Source organism: Macrotis lagotis, chromosome 2 (assembly GCF_037893015.1).
Source record: "Macrotis lagotis isolate mMagLag1 chromosome 2, bilby.v1.9.chrom.fasta, whole genome shotgun sequence".
In the NCBI taxonomy this organism is placed as follows: Eukaryota; Metazoa; Chordata; class Mammalia; order Peramelemorphia; family Peramelidae; genus Macrotis; species Macrotis lagotis.
Genome location: NC_133659.1, coordinates 15,970,105 through 15,983,392, shown reverse-complemented (window position 1 = coordinate 15,983,392; position 13,288 = coordinate 15,970,105). Strand labels below are relative to the sequence as shown.

Here is a 13,288-nt window from a genome sequence, read left to right as displayed (position 1 = left end):
TAGAACACCCTCCCTGCTTTGCTCTGATGACTGCCTCTCTGGCTTCTGAACTTGGACAGAGAGGAGACGATGGAACTATGGAGGGAGACGGGATGGTCCTGGCTGAGTAAAGGAGGAAAAGGCAAGAACCAACAACTGCTCCAAGGTGACTGGGATCAAAAGAGCAACAATCACTGACACCGTAAGAGTGCCGAAGGTTAGCAATACCGCAGACACACACGTCAGGAAGATGTGGTGAGGTTGGGCCACAGGCACCAGGTGAATAAACTGAGGCCCAGCACCCACCCTGGTCAGTGCATCCTTCATGGAAAGGGAGGTTTGGAGGAAGGATGGCTTGGCTTTAGCTGCCCTGCCTGGGGGCTGACTATGGGATATCCAGCCCTTGGTGTGGGGCTGGAATTCCAGGAAGTCAAGGTGAGCAGGAAATACAGGAGCAGGTGGACTTTATTCTAGGAGAGAGAGTGTGTAGAGAGAGTAAAAGTCCCGAGAGAGTGTAGAAAGAGTGGAGGTCCCAGGAGAGAGAGAGTCTGTGCAGAAGGAGCAGAGGCCTCGGAAGCACCAGGCAAACAGGTCGTCACTTTAAAGAGAACAGGCCTAAGGCAGGAGACCAAGAGGACCTGAGGCTTTGAAGCAGGGCAGGAGATGCCAACCAGAGGGGACAAGTGTGTGCATGGGGAGGGAGAGCCGGGCAGGAGCAGGGGGAGCAGGTACAAGGGACCAGCAGAGGAGGGGACTTGAGACAGCCCTCTAGGAGCATGAGCTCCAAGACATGAAGTGAGGGACACTCACTTAGAGGACAGCATCCCCTTGGCAGCAAGGGCCCAACAAAGTTTGGGTCACCCTGATCGGTGGTCAGCCCCCCTGGTGTGATTGGGGGATTTTCCCAAGAGGCTTCCAAAGTTCCCCAGGTACAAGCAGAGAGGAGAGCTGAGGATGCAAACCCAGGAACAAGAAATGCTGAGAATGATGAAAGTGATTTCTTTTTCTTGGCTTCCCTCCATTTTGAAATTTAAATGTAAATACCAACAAGTTATCACCACTCAGCAAAAGTCAATGTCCTCCCCTGCCTGGGGCAGCCCTGAGTCCCATTTCTAGGGTGACAGCAGAAACATCCCCCTGAGCTGTAATGGAGATAGAGGGACAGGGCTTTTACAAAGCACTCCTATGGGGAAGCAGGAGTGGGATCATTCCCATTTTCCAGATGAACTAATTTAAGTACTGGCCAGTTACAGTCCCACAACTAGTAAGTGACCAGCAGCAGGAGACCTTCTGGCCTGGGCTGACTGCCAGTGCTATTCCCTCTTCCCAATGAATTCCTCCCAAGGTCAATGGAACACTTGTTCTCAGAGGATACTCATGAACTTGAGTATCCCATCTACTGAGGACCATCAGAAATACCTCACCTGGTGGACAGGCATGGAGGCCGGTAAATGTTTAACAACAGTCCCTCCTCCCGCCTCCCCCCTCCTCCTTTCCCTCCCAGACACAGACACAGACACAATCACATTTAAGGTCTATCATTGTCTCCACAACTTTCTTCAGTCTAGACCAAAACCCAAGCCCTGACTTACATCATCTGCCTGTTTCTGAGACATCAATGCTCCCGCTGAACCTGACAGCTAGCAGCCAGGTCAAGCTGGCCCCAGTACTCCCATACCTACAAAGCCTTCTTCACTCACCCAAGCTCCAGTGAAACCCCCAGAATCACAGAATCTCAGATGTCAAAGGGACTCCCATGACATGTGGTCTGGAATTCCAAAATCTCAGCCACAATGGCTCTAGAGGCTATTTGGGATGACCCACAGCTGAACAAGGACTCTCTCTACAACAAAATCAACAGGAGTCTGTTCCAGATGCAACCAAAGACCTCTGTGGAGGGGTTAACCATACTTTCCAGAGGGACCCCACTCTACATCTGTCTCATCTACTGCTCTATTCCCCACATAGGATCCTGTACCTCAGGAAAATAGAATCGGCCACTCCTAACATGCCCTCCCCCCCTTTATTCAGGCTGGGAATGGCCAATCCCAACCCTGCAAAGCCAATTTCAACTCAGCCCTTCCTGATCTTCTCAGTTTCCACCTCTACAGCACCCAAGTGACAGATCTATTGCACACTGCCTCATGCTGCAGCTATCTGCAGATACATCTTCTCTCCCCAACCACATTATAAACTCTTAGAAAAGATCTCATCCTCTGGGTCATTGCTGCATCTCCCTGCAGAATGTAGACCAGTCAATAAATATTTGTTGAATGAATGAATATTTAACTTGGTTTGGAAAGACACACATTGATATCCACACAGAAGTTTCTATACTTAGACATTTTTAAGAGATAATTTCAGGATTGAGTTTTTTGGCTCCCAGTCCAAGTATGAGAAAACAACCACAGCTAGATAGTTGAGATGAAGGAAAACAAACCCCATTTCTTACCGGCATGGCATTGCTTGGATCCTCTCCATACATAAACTGGACTTTAACAGTAATGTTTCTGGCGGAACCTTGGCGATTTGCAAAATTTAGGCTTTGGGGATATACGTAGAGAAGATTCCTGTGAAGTCAGTAGTGCAAACAATAGTAAGTTTTCACATAAAGGAAAAGCATATCATCAAGTATCACCCCAAATAATAATAATACTGCATTAAAATGAGCATGGATTCATATACCCGCTCAAAGTTTAAAAGACGTCTCTAGTTCCAACCGATTCCATCTAGCAAATGCTGATTTGTTACAGGATCTCCAGATCACTGCAAGTTTTGAAAACTCAAAAGGTGCTTTGTATAGAGAATTATATCAGGATAACCTATGCCTTAAGAGAGAAATCAAAATCTCATTGGCATTGCCTTATTGCAGTGGATTTTAACTGTAAATTTAAGGATGGAAAGAGAAGTTTTTAATTATAATGAACTATTATATTTTATAAAATGTTATATATGTTGTAATAATAAATAATGGCATATTACATATAGCCAATAATAGATTTGTCATAAATCATATCAACTCTGAAAATATCAGAAAAATATCTAGGAACATGGAAATGGAAGAGGGGAAGGCATCACAGGAGCTTGTCAACAAGAAAACTGTTGTCTCTCCTCCATTACACTGTAAGCTTCTTAAGGACAGTCTATTCTCTCCTTCCTTTGTATCTCCAGCTGTGAACACCATTCCCAGCACAGAAGAGATGAGGAATAAACCCTTGGACTGCCAGTCCATAGAACAGAGCAATCATTTCTGTAACATCAACTTTCCACTTAGCCATAGTTTTTGATTTAAGAATTTGTAGGTGCCTCTAACAGTTATTAGTTGCTTTCATTAAATTTAATTCAATTACAGCTTTCCAAAAACCCAGGACTTTATCCCTTGAAACATTCAGTTGAAAGTGAAGGCACTGCTATTAAAAATTGGGGTTCTTTGGGCAGCTAGGTAATGCAGTAGATAGAAGCCCTGGAGTCTGAGTTTAAATCTGGGCTCAGACACTTAATAATTACCTAGCTGTGTGACCTTAGGCAAGCCACTTAACCTCATTGCCTTAAATAAAAAAAAAAAATCAAGATTGTTCTCAGGCACCAGGGAGCCCAGCTTTGAAAGGGATGAGTTTTGTGGTAGAGAACCACCAATTCCAAGCAACACACAGATCTCTGTACGTATGTATCTGCATGACCTATGAACACGTGTGCACACATGCCTGGTTACGCACGGGAGTGTGAGCTCAATGTTTCTCAGGCACATTAACAACTTTGGTGAGGCCCGCTTCCTTCTCAATAAAAGAACAGATGATTTCTCAGGTCCCTGCCAGACTAAAAATGAAATAATTCTGTCACTTTTGGTGACAGTCCTCGAGCTCTGAGGGTCCAGAATCCAGTTCAGGAGGGCAGCAGGCAGTGGTTTCCCTGAGGGTCATCCTGGGGCCCAACAAGACCTATAGGGGATTCAGAGAATGCCTCTGTCAGAATGGCTCTGGGTGTGGTCTTGAGCAGGGCTGTCCTCCACCGGGCTGGTCCAGGACTGGACCTCAGCATTGCTGCTGGTCACACACCTGACCCTGTGGCTCCCCCTCTCAACAAGCCCCCTCCGGGCCCTGCCGGTTCTCTAAAGCCCCCCAAGTACTCTGGCAACCTCTGCGCATCATGCCCTCCATGACCGACAGGATCCAGGCACATGGCCTTCTGGCCCTCCCTCAGAATGCTCATCTCCCTTCCCCTTGTCTCTCAAAATCCCAGACTTCCTTCTAGTCCCAGTTCAAGTCTCTTCTTCCCCAGGATGACCTTTTTATCCTGGTATTTACTTGATACCTGTTTTGTACATAGTCATTGAAATTGTCTTGACCAGAGAGGCAGGAAGCCCCTTCTGCGGTGTCTCCTCACACCTCCCACAGCACTATGTGGTTTCTGATCGGCTGATTGTTGCTTTCATGGTGTCCTCTCATCTGTCCCTGCTGCTCTCATCAATATCTTTTATTTTTTATTTTTTATACTTCAATATCTTTTAAAAATTTCACTTGGTTCACAAGAGTCTCTGCATGCACAGATGGATGGATCATTCTCATCGTCATCACTCTTCCTCTTCCTCCTCATTGACCTTGCTTCTCTCTTGGGACCTACCTAGCTTTCTTGAGGATGACTTCACTTGTAGAGTGCCAGTCCTGAGCCACCCATTGGGGCTTTCTCTAGGCTCTAGACCCTACTCTCCAAAAATCTAGGTTGCTGGTTAAACTGCTTTGGCCTTCCTCTTTCCTCACCTAAATTCTACAAGTGTAGTCGCTTCTTCCCAAGCTGCCCATCATTTCCACCCCAGCACCAATTCCTCTTTGGAGGGAGGTTGAGAGCCACCATGGAAGCTGCTCCCGCAGATTCTGCTGCTTCGGAAGAGCAGACTGGCCTCCGAGGCAGCTTAATCATGAATAGTTGCTCAGTCCACACACCTAAGTTTACTCATATAGTGGAAAAGAGGGAGAAGCTATAGTGTGTCGAGCCACCTGCTGCAGGATCAATGATGAGCACTGCAAACTTGAAAAAAACAATGGATTTTTTTTTGCAAGACAAATGGGATTAAGTGACTTGCCCAAGGCCACACAGCTAGGTAATTATTAAGTGTCTGAGGCGGGATTTGAACTCAGGTACTAATGACTCCAGGGCCAGTGCTCTTTCCACTGTGCCACCTAGCCGCCAAGGATGAATGTTGAAAACTACTTTTGCGTGCAATTGGAAAGATAAAATAAAATTAAAAAACAAACAAACAAGCATTGCATCTACCTGGGAGAGGTTGGTCTTGGGAAACACTATTTCCCTGTAGCATACAAGGGATAGCTCTGCAAGAAGGCTTGGCCTCCAACTTGACATTGACTGTTGGCTCAGGACAGCTCTTCCAAATGAAGCTTTTTCCTTCACAAGGTCCAATGGACTTATCTCCAAACATTCCTTGAGGGTTCAACTCAAGGCCTAGAAAGGACCTCAGCAAGCATCCGGGCCAATTCCATCAGGGTCCTGCCCAAGGTTGCATAGACAATGACATGGGGGCACACCAACCTTCTGGTTCCATGCCCATAGCTCTGGGACCACACCAGACTTGGCACTGCCCACTTCTAACCTGGGACAGAGAAGGTCACAAAAGAAGATGCTCCCTCTCCAGATGTCCCCTGATAATTGGGCCTGACCCAGTGCTTGAGGCTTCTCTCTCTCTCACACACACACACAGTGGACTATCATTATCTCTGTCTTTGAGGGCTCAAGATAGTGGGGTGGCATGCTGTGGTCAGTGTTGGAATGGAGTCAAGACATCCTTGCCTCCACATCCTGTCTCTCTCCCTGACCAGCTGAGTGTTCACATGGCAAGTCACCACCCCACTCAGCTGCTACAGGAAATGCAGATTAAAATATCCAATACCTGACAATACCTGACATAATATGTGATTTGCCTGCCATATCACACTGATGACTCATGTGAGTCTCTAGGGGTCCATTAAAACTTCCAGATCTTTTTCAGGTATATCACAGCTTCCCACAATACTTGAAATATCTACTAGTTAGAAACCCTCTTTTCATTCTTCAAAAAAAAAAGCACTAATATATTTGTGATTTTCTTCCTTAAAATAAAAACTGAAATAAGTTCTTGATTGCCTTCACTTCTCCTTATAACATAGTAAATAAACACTTATTAAATGCCTAATGATTTCTAAAGATTATCTATTTCTGAGCAAGTAGAGAGTGAAATTTGGCTTATTAAATCACATTATCATTCACATCAAAGGGTATGTATAAATTTCCTTTTGAATAATTAACATTTTTATTTATTTGTTTATACACCAATCATTTTTTAGGGTTTTAAGTTTTACATTTTTCTCCCTACCTCCCTTCCCTCCCCCCTTCCCAACAGAAAGCAGTCTAATATAGGCTCTATATGTGTAATTATGCTAAACAGATCCATATTAATTATGCTGCAAAAGAAGAATCAAATCCAAATGGAAGAAAAAATATTAGAGAGAAAAAAACAACATAATACATAAAAGAACTTTCAAAAATTGAAGGTAGTAAGCTTTGGTCTTTATTTAAACTCCACAGTTCCCTCTCTGGAAATGGATGACATTTTCTACCCCTGTATAGATTTCTAATGGAACATTAATCTGCAATCACTTAATTAGGATCTTTTCAATGAGTATTAGAGGCTACACAAGGAACAAATTAGCTAAAGACAAATTAAAGAGGCTAGAGGACAAAAAAATGAAGTATACTAGAAAGTGAAAAGAAATGAAACCAGTAGCAATATTCTAAGAAACAAAAATGCCAGTGAAATATTAGGAAATCACACCTTCCTTGGATTTCACAATCACTATCCACTGAACTATCAGGGGAGCAGAAAGGACTTTGCTTTCCTGCTATTTCAAACATGGATAAAAAGTATCCAAATATTTTAAAGGGCTGAAATCTTTTGGCTGCTTTAAGATTTCTGAAGTTAAGAATTGTCTTTTAACTTGCTCTGAAAATTCCCTAGTTTTCTTGAAAGATGATATTTTTAGTAACTGGATATTCTCCAAAATAATGAGTTAAATCAGTTTTGTTTGTATAAAGAGAAATTCAAGGAAAAACGAGTTCTGTTCCACTCAGACAGAAGAAATTAAAAAAGACAAATGAAATAATTCTAAAAACACCATTAATTCTCCCAATGCTAAAACTCTTTTTCTAGATTTTGCTATATTGGTAAATCACATCCTTTGAGGATTCTGTTGAAGATCAGGGGAAATTCTCAAGAAAATTAAAAGCCAAAAAACCTTAAAAAAGAGGGGGGCAGTTAGGTGGCACAGTAGATACAGCAGTGGCCCTGGAGTCAGGAGTACCTGAATTCAAATCCAGTCTCGGACACTTAGTAATTACCTAGTTGTATGGCCTTGGGCAAGCCACTTAACCCCACTGCCTTGCCAAAAAAACAAACAAACAAAAAACCTAAAAGAAAAGAAAAGAAAAGAAAATTAAAGGCCCAAATGGTGTCCTTTCTCAAGCTAGGTGGTGATGGATCTATGACATTGGCTTAATCAGACTATATGTAGAATAGAGTTCTAAACCCCACATCTTAGGAAAGAAATTCATTTTAAAGCTGAAGACTGTGTATTAGAAGGCTATCAAATAGTGATGATCATGTTGTAGGGCTAAAGATACAGAATGGGGATGTTTAGCCCCAACGAGAGACTAAAGGAAAGGGATAGGTTTATTTGAGCATCTCAAAGCTCTGTGCAATGGCAGATGACTTATGTGGGAACTGTTTGGCTCGAGGGCAAAACCAGGGACAAGGAACAATGTAAAGAGGGAAATACTTCCCAACAATTTGTTCTTCATCCGTGGTCTTCAAACAGAAGCTAGATGACCTTTTGTTCTACCAGATTTCAGAATGGACTAGACATGCCCACTGTTGCCATGGGATCAGGTCCTATGTATTTCTGTGCCCAAAGGGCAGAGCGAGAGCTTCAAGAACCAGGCAGAAGGAGGGCCAGAGTACCTCATTCAAGCTCCCATCCCTCTTCTGAAAAATGGTTCCCATTCTGTGAAACATCAGCCTATGGGCAACCTCAAGCCTCAGACTTAGAGACTGAACAAAGTCTCTTTGAAATAAAAGCCTTTGAGACCCTCGTTACTTAAGTTACCATGTCACAAAACGGTGGATGAAGGGCAGATCCCAAAGAACACTAGCACCACAACCACTCTATCTGCCCCTTCTCTTCCAGGAAGAAAGAGTCAACAGCAGCTGCCACTTCTGCCAAACGCAACAGAGGCCTAAGAAAGATGAACCTTCAGTGGCAAATGAGTTCCTAGAGAATTCTAGAGCCTCCCTTCTGTCTACACCTCTCCTTTTCAGTTCAATACCAAAATGGACCTTCTAGCCCCATCCAATGAGGGCTAAATGGGCAGCTGGAGGTACCCATATGGCACTGGGTCTACAAGTTTAAATGCTTATTAGCTTTCAAAACCTTCCATTAGCTGTGGTTAGGCAGCCTCACCTCATCCTCTTTGGCTTCCCTACCCTTTCAACACTTCCACCAAAGGTGATGATTCACTGCTGCCTCCATATCTGTGCCAGCCTAGAACATCTTCCCTGGCCCTCTTCATCTCTACATTCTTCACAACACAAACTTACATACCAAGCCCTCTTTGGAGCCATTCCTGATCATCCTCTTCTATAATAAAAATGATTTACACAGACTGAAATGTTTGCAAGGGGCTTTACAACTCTTTTCAATCAACAAACATTTATTAAGCCCTACTATGCTTCCAGTGCCATGAAAGGTGCCAGAGATACAAAGACAAAAAGGGTAACAGCCTCTGCCATCAGAAAGATTTCCTTTTATGGTGAGAAACAACATGTACACAGATAAGTAACCCAGATCAATTAGCATGAATCTGTACTGCATATTTCAATTGGGTTGGAACCAATGGCCAAATTTTAATATAATTTCATATGGAGCAGACTACTCATTGGAAATCCCTTATGTGCAGTAATTGGGACCTGCCTGAAGTGGTTTCTGGGATGCATGAGGTGCCCACATCTAAGAGGATCCAGAAGCATACCACAAAGCATAAAGCATCATCCACATGATTATTATTTCTCATTTTGCAGGTATAAGTGAAGTGATTGCCCAATAATCCAACAAGGAACCACCAGAATAGTCTGAAGCTAGGTCTCTAATTAATCCATGTCCAAAGCTACTATTTTGGCTCTCTCAGGCTGTCTGGCAGCTACCTGGGGGTTAAAAAGGCACTTAAGAGCTATCTAGTCTAATATAGATCTGAACAGAATTCCCCACCAGTGATCATTCAGCTCCTGCCAGGGACCTCCAGTTGCAGTAGTGGTCCGACGCCTCCCCTTGAACTTCACACATCAACCTCCTGTATACCTGTCCAAAACACCCACCTTCATCCCTTTGTAGCATCATCATTTATGTTCACATTTAATCTCACTTACTACAGAGCTTTGTACAAAGCAGATGATTTTTTTTTAAAAAAGGGTTCCTGGATATGAAGTGAGAACTCTGAAAAACAAATAAAACAGCAAAAAAGAGGGGTTCTGTATAGTGAGTGAGTGAGTGTGTGTGTGTGTGTGTGTGTGTGTGTGTGTGTGTGTGTGTTGGGAAAAGGAGAGAGATCAAAGAAAGGCCAGAACTGTTGTTTGGAGTGGACGACACAATGATAACAGATGGGGGAGGAAAGGCAAAAGTACTTAAATTAATATTTATTTTGCTTATTTTCTTTCCTAAAGGGAATGATCTTTGGACTGAAAGCAAACAAATAAAAATGGCTAATAAGAAATTAACAGTAAGGTAGGAGACAGCAGCCCTTCAGGAGCTGAAGTCCTTGGCCTAAAGGTACTAAAAACCTGGCATATATGATGGCTAAACAACTGTCAGTATCACTGAGAGTCAGTGGTGAAGGGGAACATCAGCACAGGACCATGAAAGGCCAAGTGGTGACCCAATTAAAAATAAGGAACAGGGGGAGAATGAAAGTTACAGTCATCTTAACTCTGATTTCTAGCAAATTAGAAAATGCATCATTAAGAAATTGACTCATGAACAACTAGAAAAGAAGGAAATTATCCTGAAGAAATACCATGGCTTCATCAGGTACAGGCATGCCAGATTCATTTTGTTTCCTCTTTCAGCAGAACTGCAAGACTGGTAATTCAAGGGACTGCTATAAATATAAAATATGAAGCAAAGGAGTGAAAAGAAAAAGTCTCTCCTAGACTTCCTACGGACAACTTGGAGCTGTGAATTGTCCACTTCTATGACTGGAGTATTTCAGATCTCCCTGAACAGAAGAATCCCAGAGAAGTCCTGAATGGTTGATGCCAATGGGGAAGAGATCTCCAACATGGTGTATCAGAGATCTGTCCTGACTCCACTCAGTGTTGTTTAATGGCATTTGCATGTAGCATGTAGCGTGTAGCAAATTTGCAGAGAACACTGGGCTGTGAAGAACAACTAAGACTCTGTGTGAGTCAATATTTGCAATTATCTTGACAGACTAGAATGTTGAGCCAGATTTGATATGATGAAATTTAACTGAGTAAACAGAAAGCTTTTTATGAACATTCAAAAATCAACTTGATAAGTCTAAGATGGAGAAAGCACAGCTAGACAACAATATCCAGGAGGAAGCATATTTGAAAAGACCTGGTATTTTAGAAAAACTATTGGGTCAAAATGAATTAACCCCACAATATGGCAGCCAAGAGAATTAAAGAATTAAGACAAATAAAGAGTCTAAACTCAAAAGACAGTATTCTCCTTATGGTCAGTCATGGACAGAGCATATCTAGTCTTTTAAAAAAAATGTATTTATTTAAGGCAATGGGGTTAAGTGACTAATCCAAGGTCACACAACAAGGCAATTATTAAGTGTCTGAGGCCAGTATATCTGTTCTTCTATATGCTCTACTTCTCTGCCCAAGTAAGAATGTGTCCAGGAGAGGGCAATCAGGACGTTGAAGAACTGGGAATGCATTCTAAGGAATGGGGGATATGTTAGCTTGGTGAAAAGGAGATTTCTAGTTGTCTTCAACTATTTGTAAGGTTAGTAGATAGAAAGGGGATTACCTATTTCTTCAACATAATCTCAGAGGAAAGAAATAGGGTTAAGGGGGGGAGACTGAAAAGAGACAAAATAAATTTGACATTAGATATTAAACAATTAAAGTTATTCCCAAAAACAAATGGGTTGTGCTTGGAAGTATTTGGGTTCCTCCCTATGGCAGGTGTTCAAATAAAGTCTAACTGACCACTTATCAGAAATAGTAAAGAGAACATTCTTGTTTGGGACCAGATAGGACGAAATGTTCTCCCAAGTCTCTTCCAAATCTGAACTTCTATGTTAGAAGTTAACCAAAAGAGTCTCTAGTCCTAATAAGCCTGATATGACCCAAGAAGTTGTGAGGTTTACTAAATCAGAAGTCAGATAATCACGGATAGAAACATAGTCCTGGATCTTAAGCCAATTAATCTCTTTGAGCTTCAGTTTTAACATCTGTAAAATGAAGGAAATGGTACCTGCTTCACTTATAGAATTTTCTAGATATTAAAATTAAATGAGATTAAAAAAAGGGGAAATGTCCTCTAAAAATTGTAATGTATTTAAACAATCTAATACAGAAATTAAGACAGGCAAGGAATGCAGCCAGATGAAATAATTAGCAAGACACACACATACGATGGCACATTCTGAACAAATAGAAATACCAGGAACATAAACTTGGATTTCAGATTCTTAAATAAAAATTTTGCACTGGAGTCCTCCACTAGGTGCTGAACCCAGAAATGGCCTTGTTAATTCCTTTCTCCTCCTTCTCTTCCTCTCTTCATGAAAACCACAAAATACTGAAGCATTACCTGCCCCAGAAACTACAAATATGCCAGGAAGCAGAACTCGGAAGTAGCTGTTTGTTTCTGGTTTGGTGCTGCTTCTGTTTAGCTCTCCACCATCTATCTGAAGAGGACAAGAACGCATGCAGGAGTGAACAAGTGAAAGAATGAAGGAAGCATTTATCAAGTGCCATGCTAAGTGATGGGGAGACACAGAAAAGCCAACAGCTCCGGATCTCAGGGTGCGCAGGTTCTGGTGACAGCGAGGAAAAAGAACAACTGAGTTGGGTAGATGTGAGAGGAGAATGGAAAACAGCAGCATGGACAAAGGGAATGGCCATGATAAAGATCCCAGAGAGAACAGGATAAGGGAAGCCCACAGGAGTGTGTGGGCACGTAGCAGATTTCAATATAGCTGTAGCTACCATGCCTCTCTTAGAGGGATTTCTGGTCTAAATCATTGAAAGTGGAACTTTCCAATGTGTTTCAAAATCCACATTAGCAATCTGGTACAAACAGAGGCCAGCTTCCTCAAGGAATCTTGGTGGGGTTGGGGAACCCTTAGAGAATCTGCCCCCTAGACAGCCACTCTCCCTTGGCCGGGACCCTCCAGATGTCTCCACATCTTCACAGTTTCAGCCTCATGCTGTGCTCAAGGGAGACACTTAGCCGAGGAGTGGCACCTCCCTGCCGGTGACATCAGAAGCCAGGAACCAACCAAGCAGGGCTGGCACAGAAGCCCTCAGCATTCTTCTGCAAAGTTGAACACCCATGTCCCTTCCCACCACTAGGACAGGTAAGAACATCTAAAATAGATGTGTGAAAAGGTCAGAGGACAAGCACAAGGAAAATGAGGTCAAACTTGGCAGGGTAGGCAAATCAAAGGTCACCCCTGATAACTTGTCCCCTAGGAAATGAGATGTAGTCCACCAGACCCCTAGGAATATCAAAAGTTAGGTAACAAGTGCTTGGTTTTGAAAATTAAAATGCCTCTCTTGTAAGGGCCTCTCATTCTTATCATCAATGGTCTGTCTAGGAAAGTTTCTTCATAGCAATGGCACCATATATTTATTGCAGTATAAGCCCTCCTAATTTCAAAACAATTTTTTTTTTTTTAGATTTTTGCAAGGCAAATGGGGTTAAGTGGCTTGCCCAAGGCCATACAGCTAGGTAATTATTAAGTGTCTGAGGCCAGATTTGAACTCAGGTCCTCCTGACTCCAGGGCCGGTGCTCTATCCACTGCACCACCTAGCTGCCCCCAAAATAATCTTTAAAATACATTTTTTTAAAAAAAGCAGTTATACATCTAAGTTTACCCATTACTTCCTCAATGAAAATTGCATTTCATTTTCTGTGCTGATAAAAGGGCTCATTTCTGCTTTACAATTCACTTCAGTATTATCATAACCTAAAACCAGTTTTGGGAAACAGAAAAGGAAAAAAAGCA

The 13,288-nt window shown here is 42.5% G+C and overlaps 1 protein-coding gene across 10 annotated transcripts in view; it reads right to left on the bottom strand.

Annotated features, from left to right (window-relative positions):
• The window catches only part of DOCK7 (dedicator of cytokinesis 7), a 168,536-nt gene that overhangs the window by 83,863 nt on the left and 71,385 nt on the right, over window positions 1-13,288 (bottom strand). For all 10 annotated transcript variants that reach the window (XR_012475470.1, XR_012475471.1, XM_074221272.1 and 7 more), the window contains exon 15: window positions 2,432-2,549. Coding sequence is in view for 8 of the 10 variants with exons in the window: in XM_074221272.1 (XP_074077373.1) it covers window positions 2,432-2,549 (118 nt within the window). In the remaining 2 variants the exon portion in view is untranslated. The remainder of the gene's footprint in view (window positions 1-2,431; window positions 2,550-13,288) is intronic.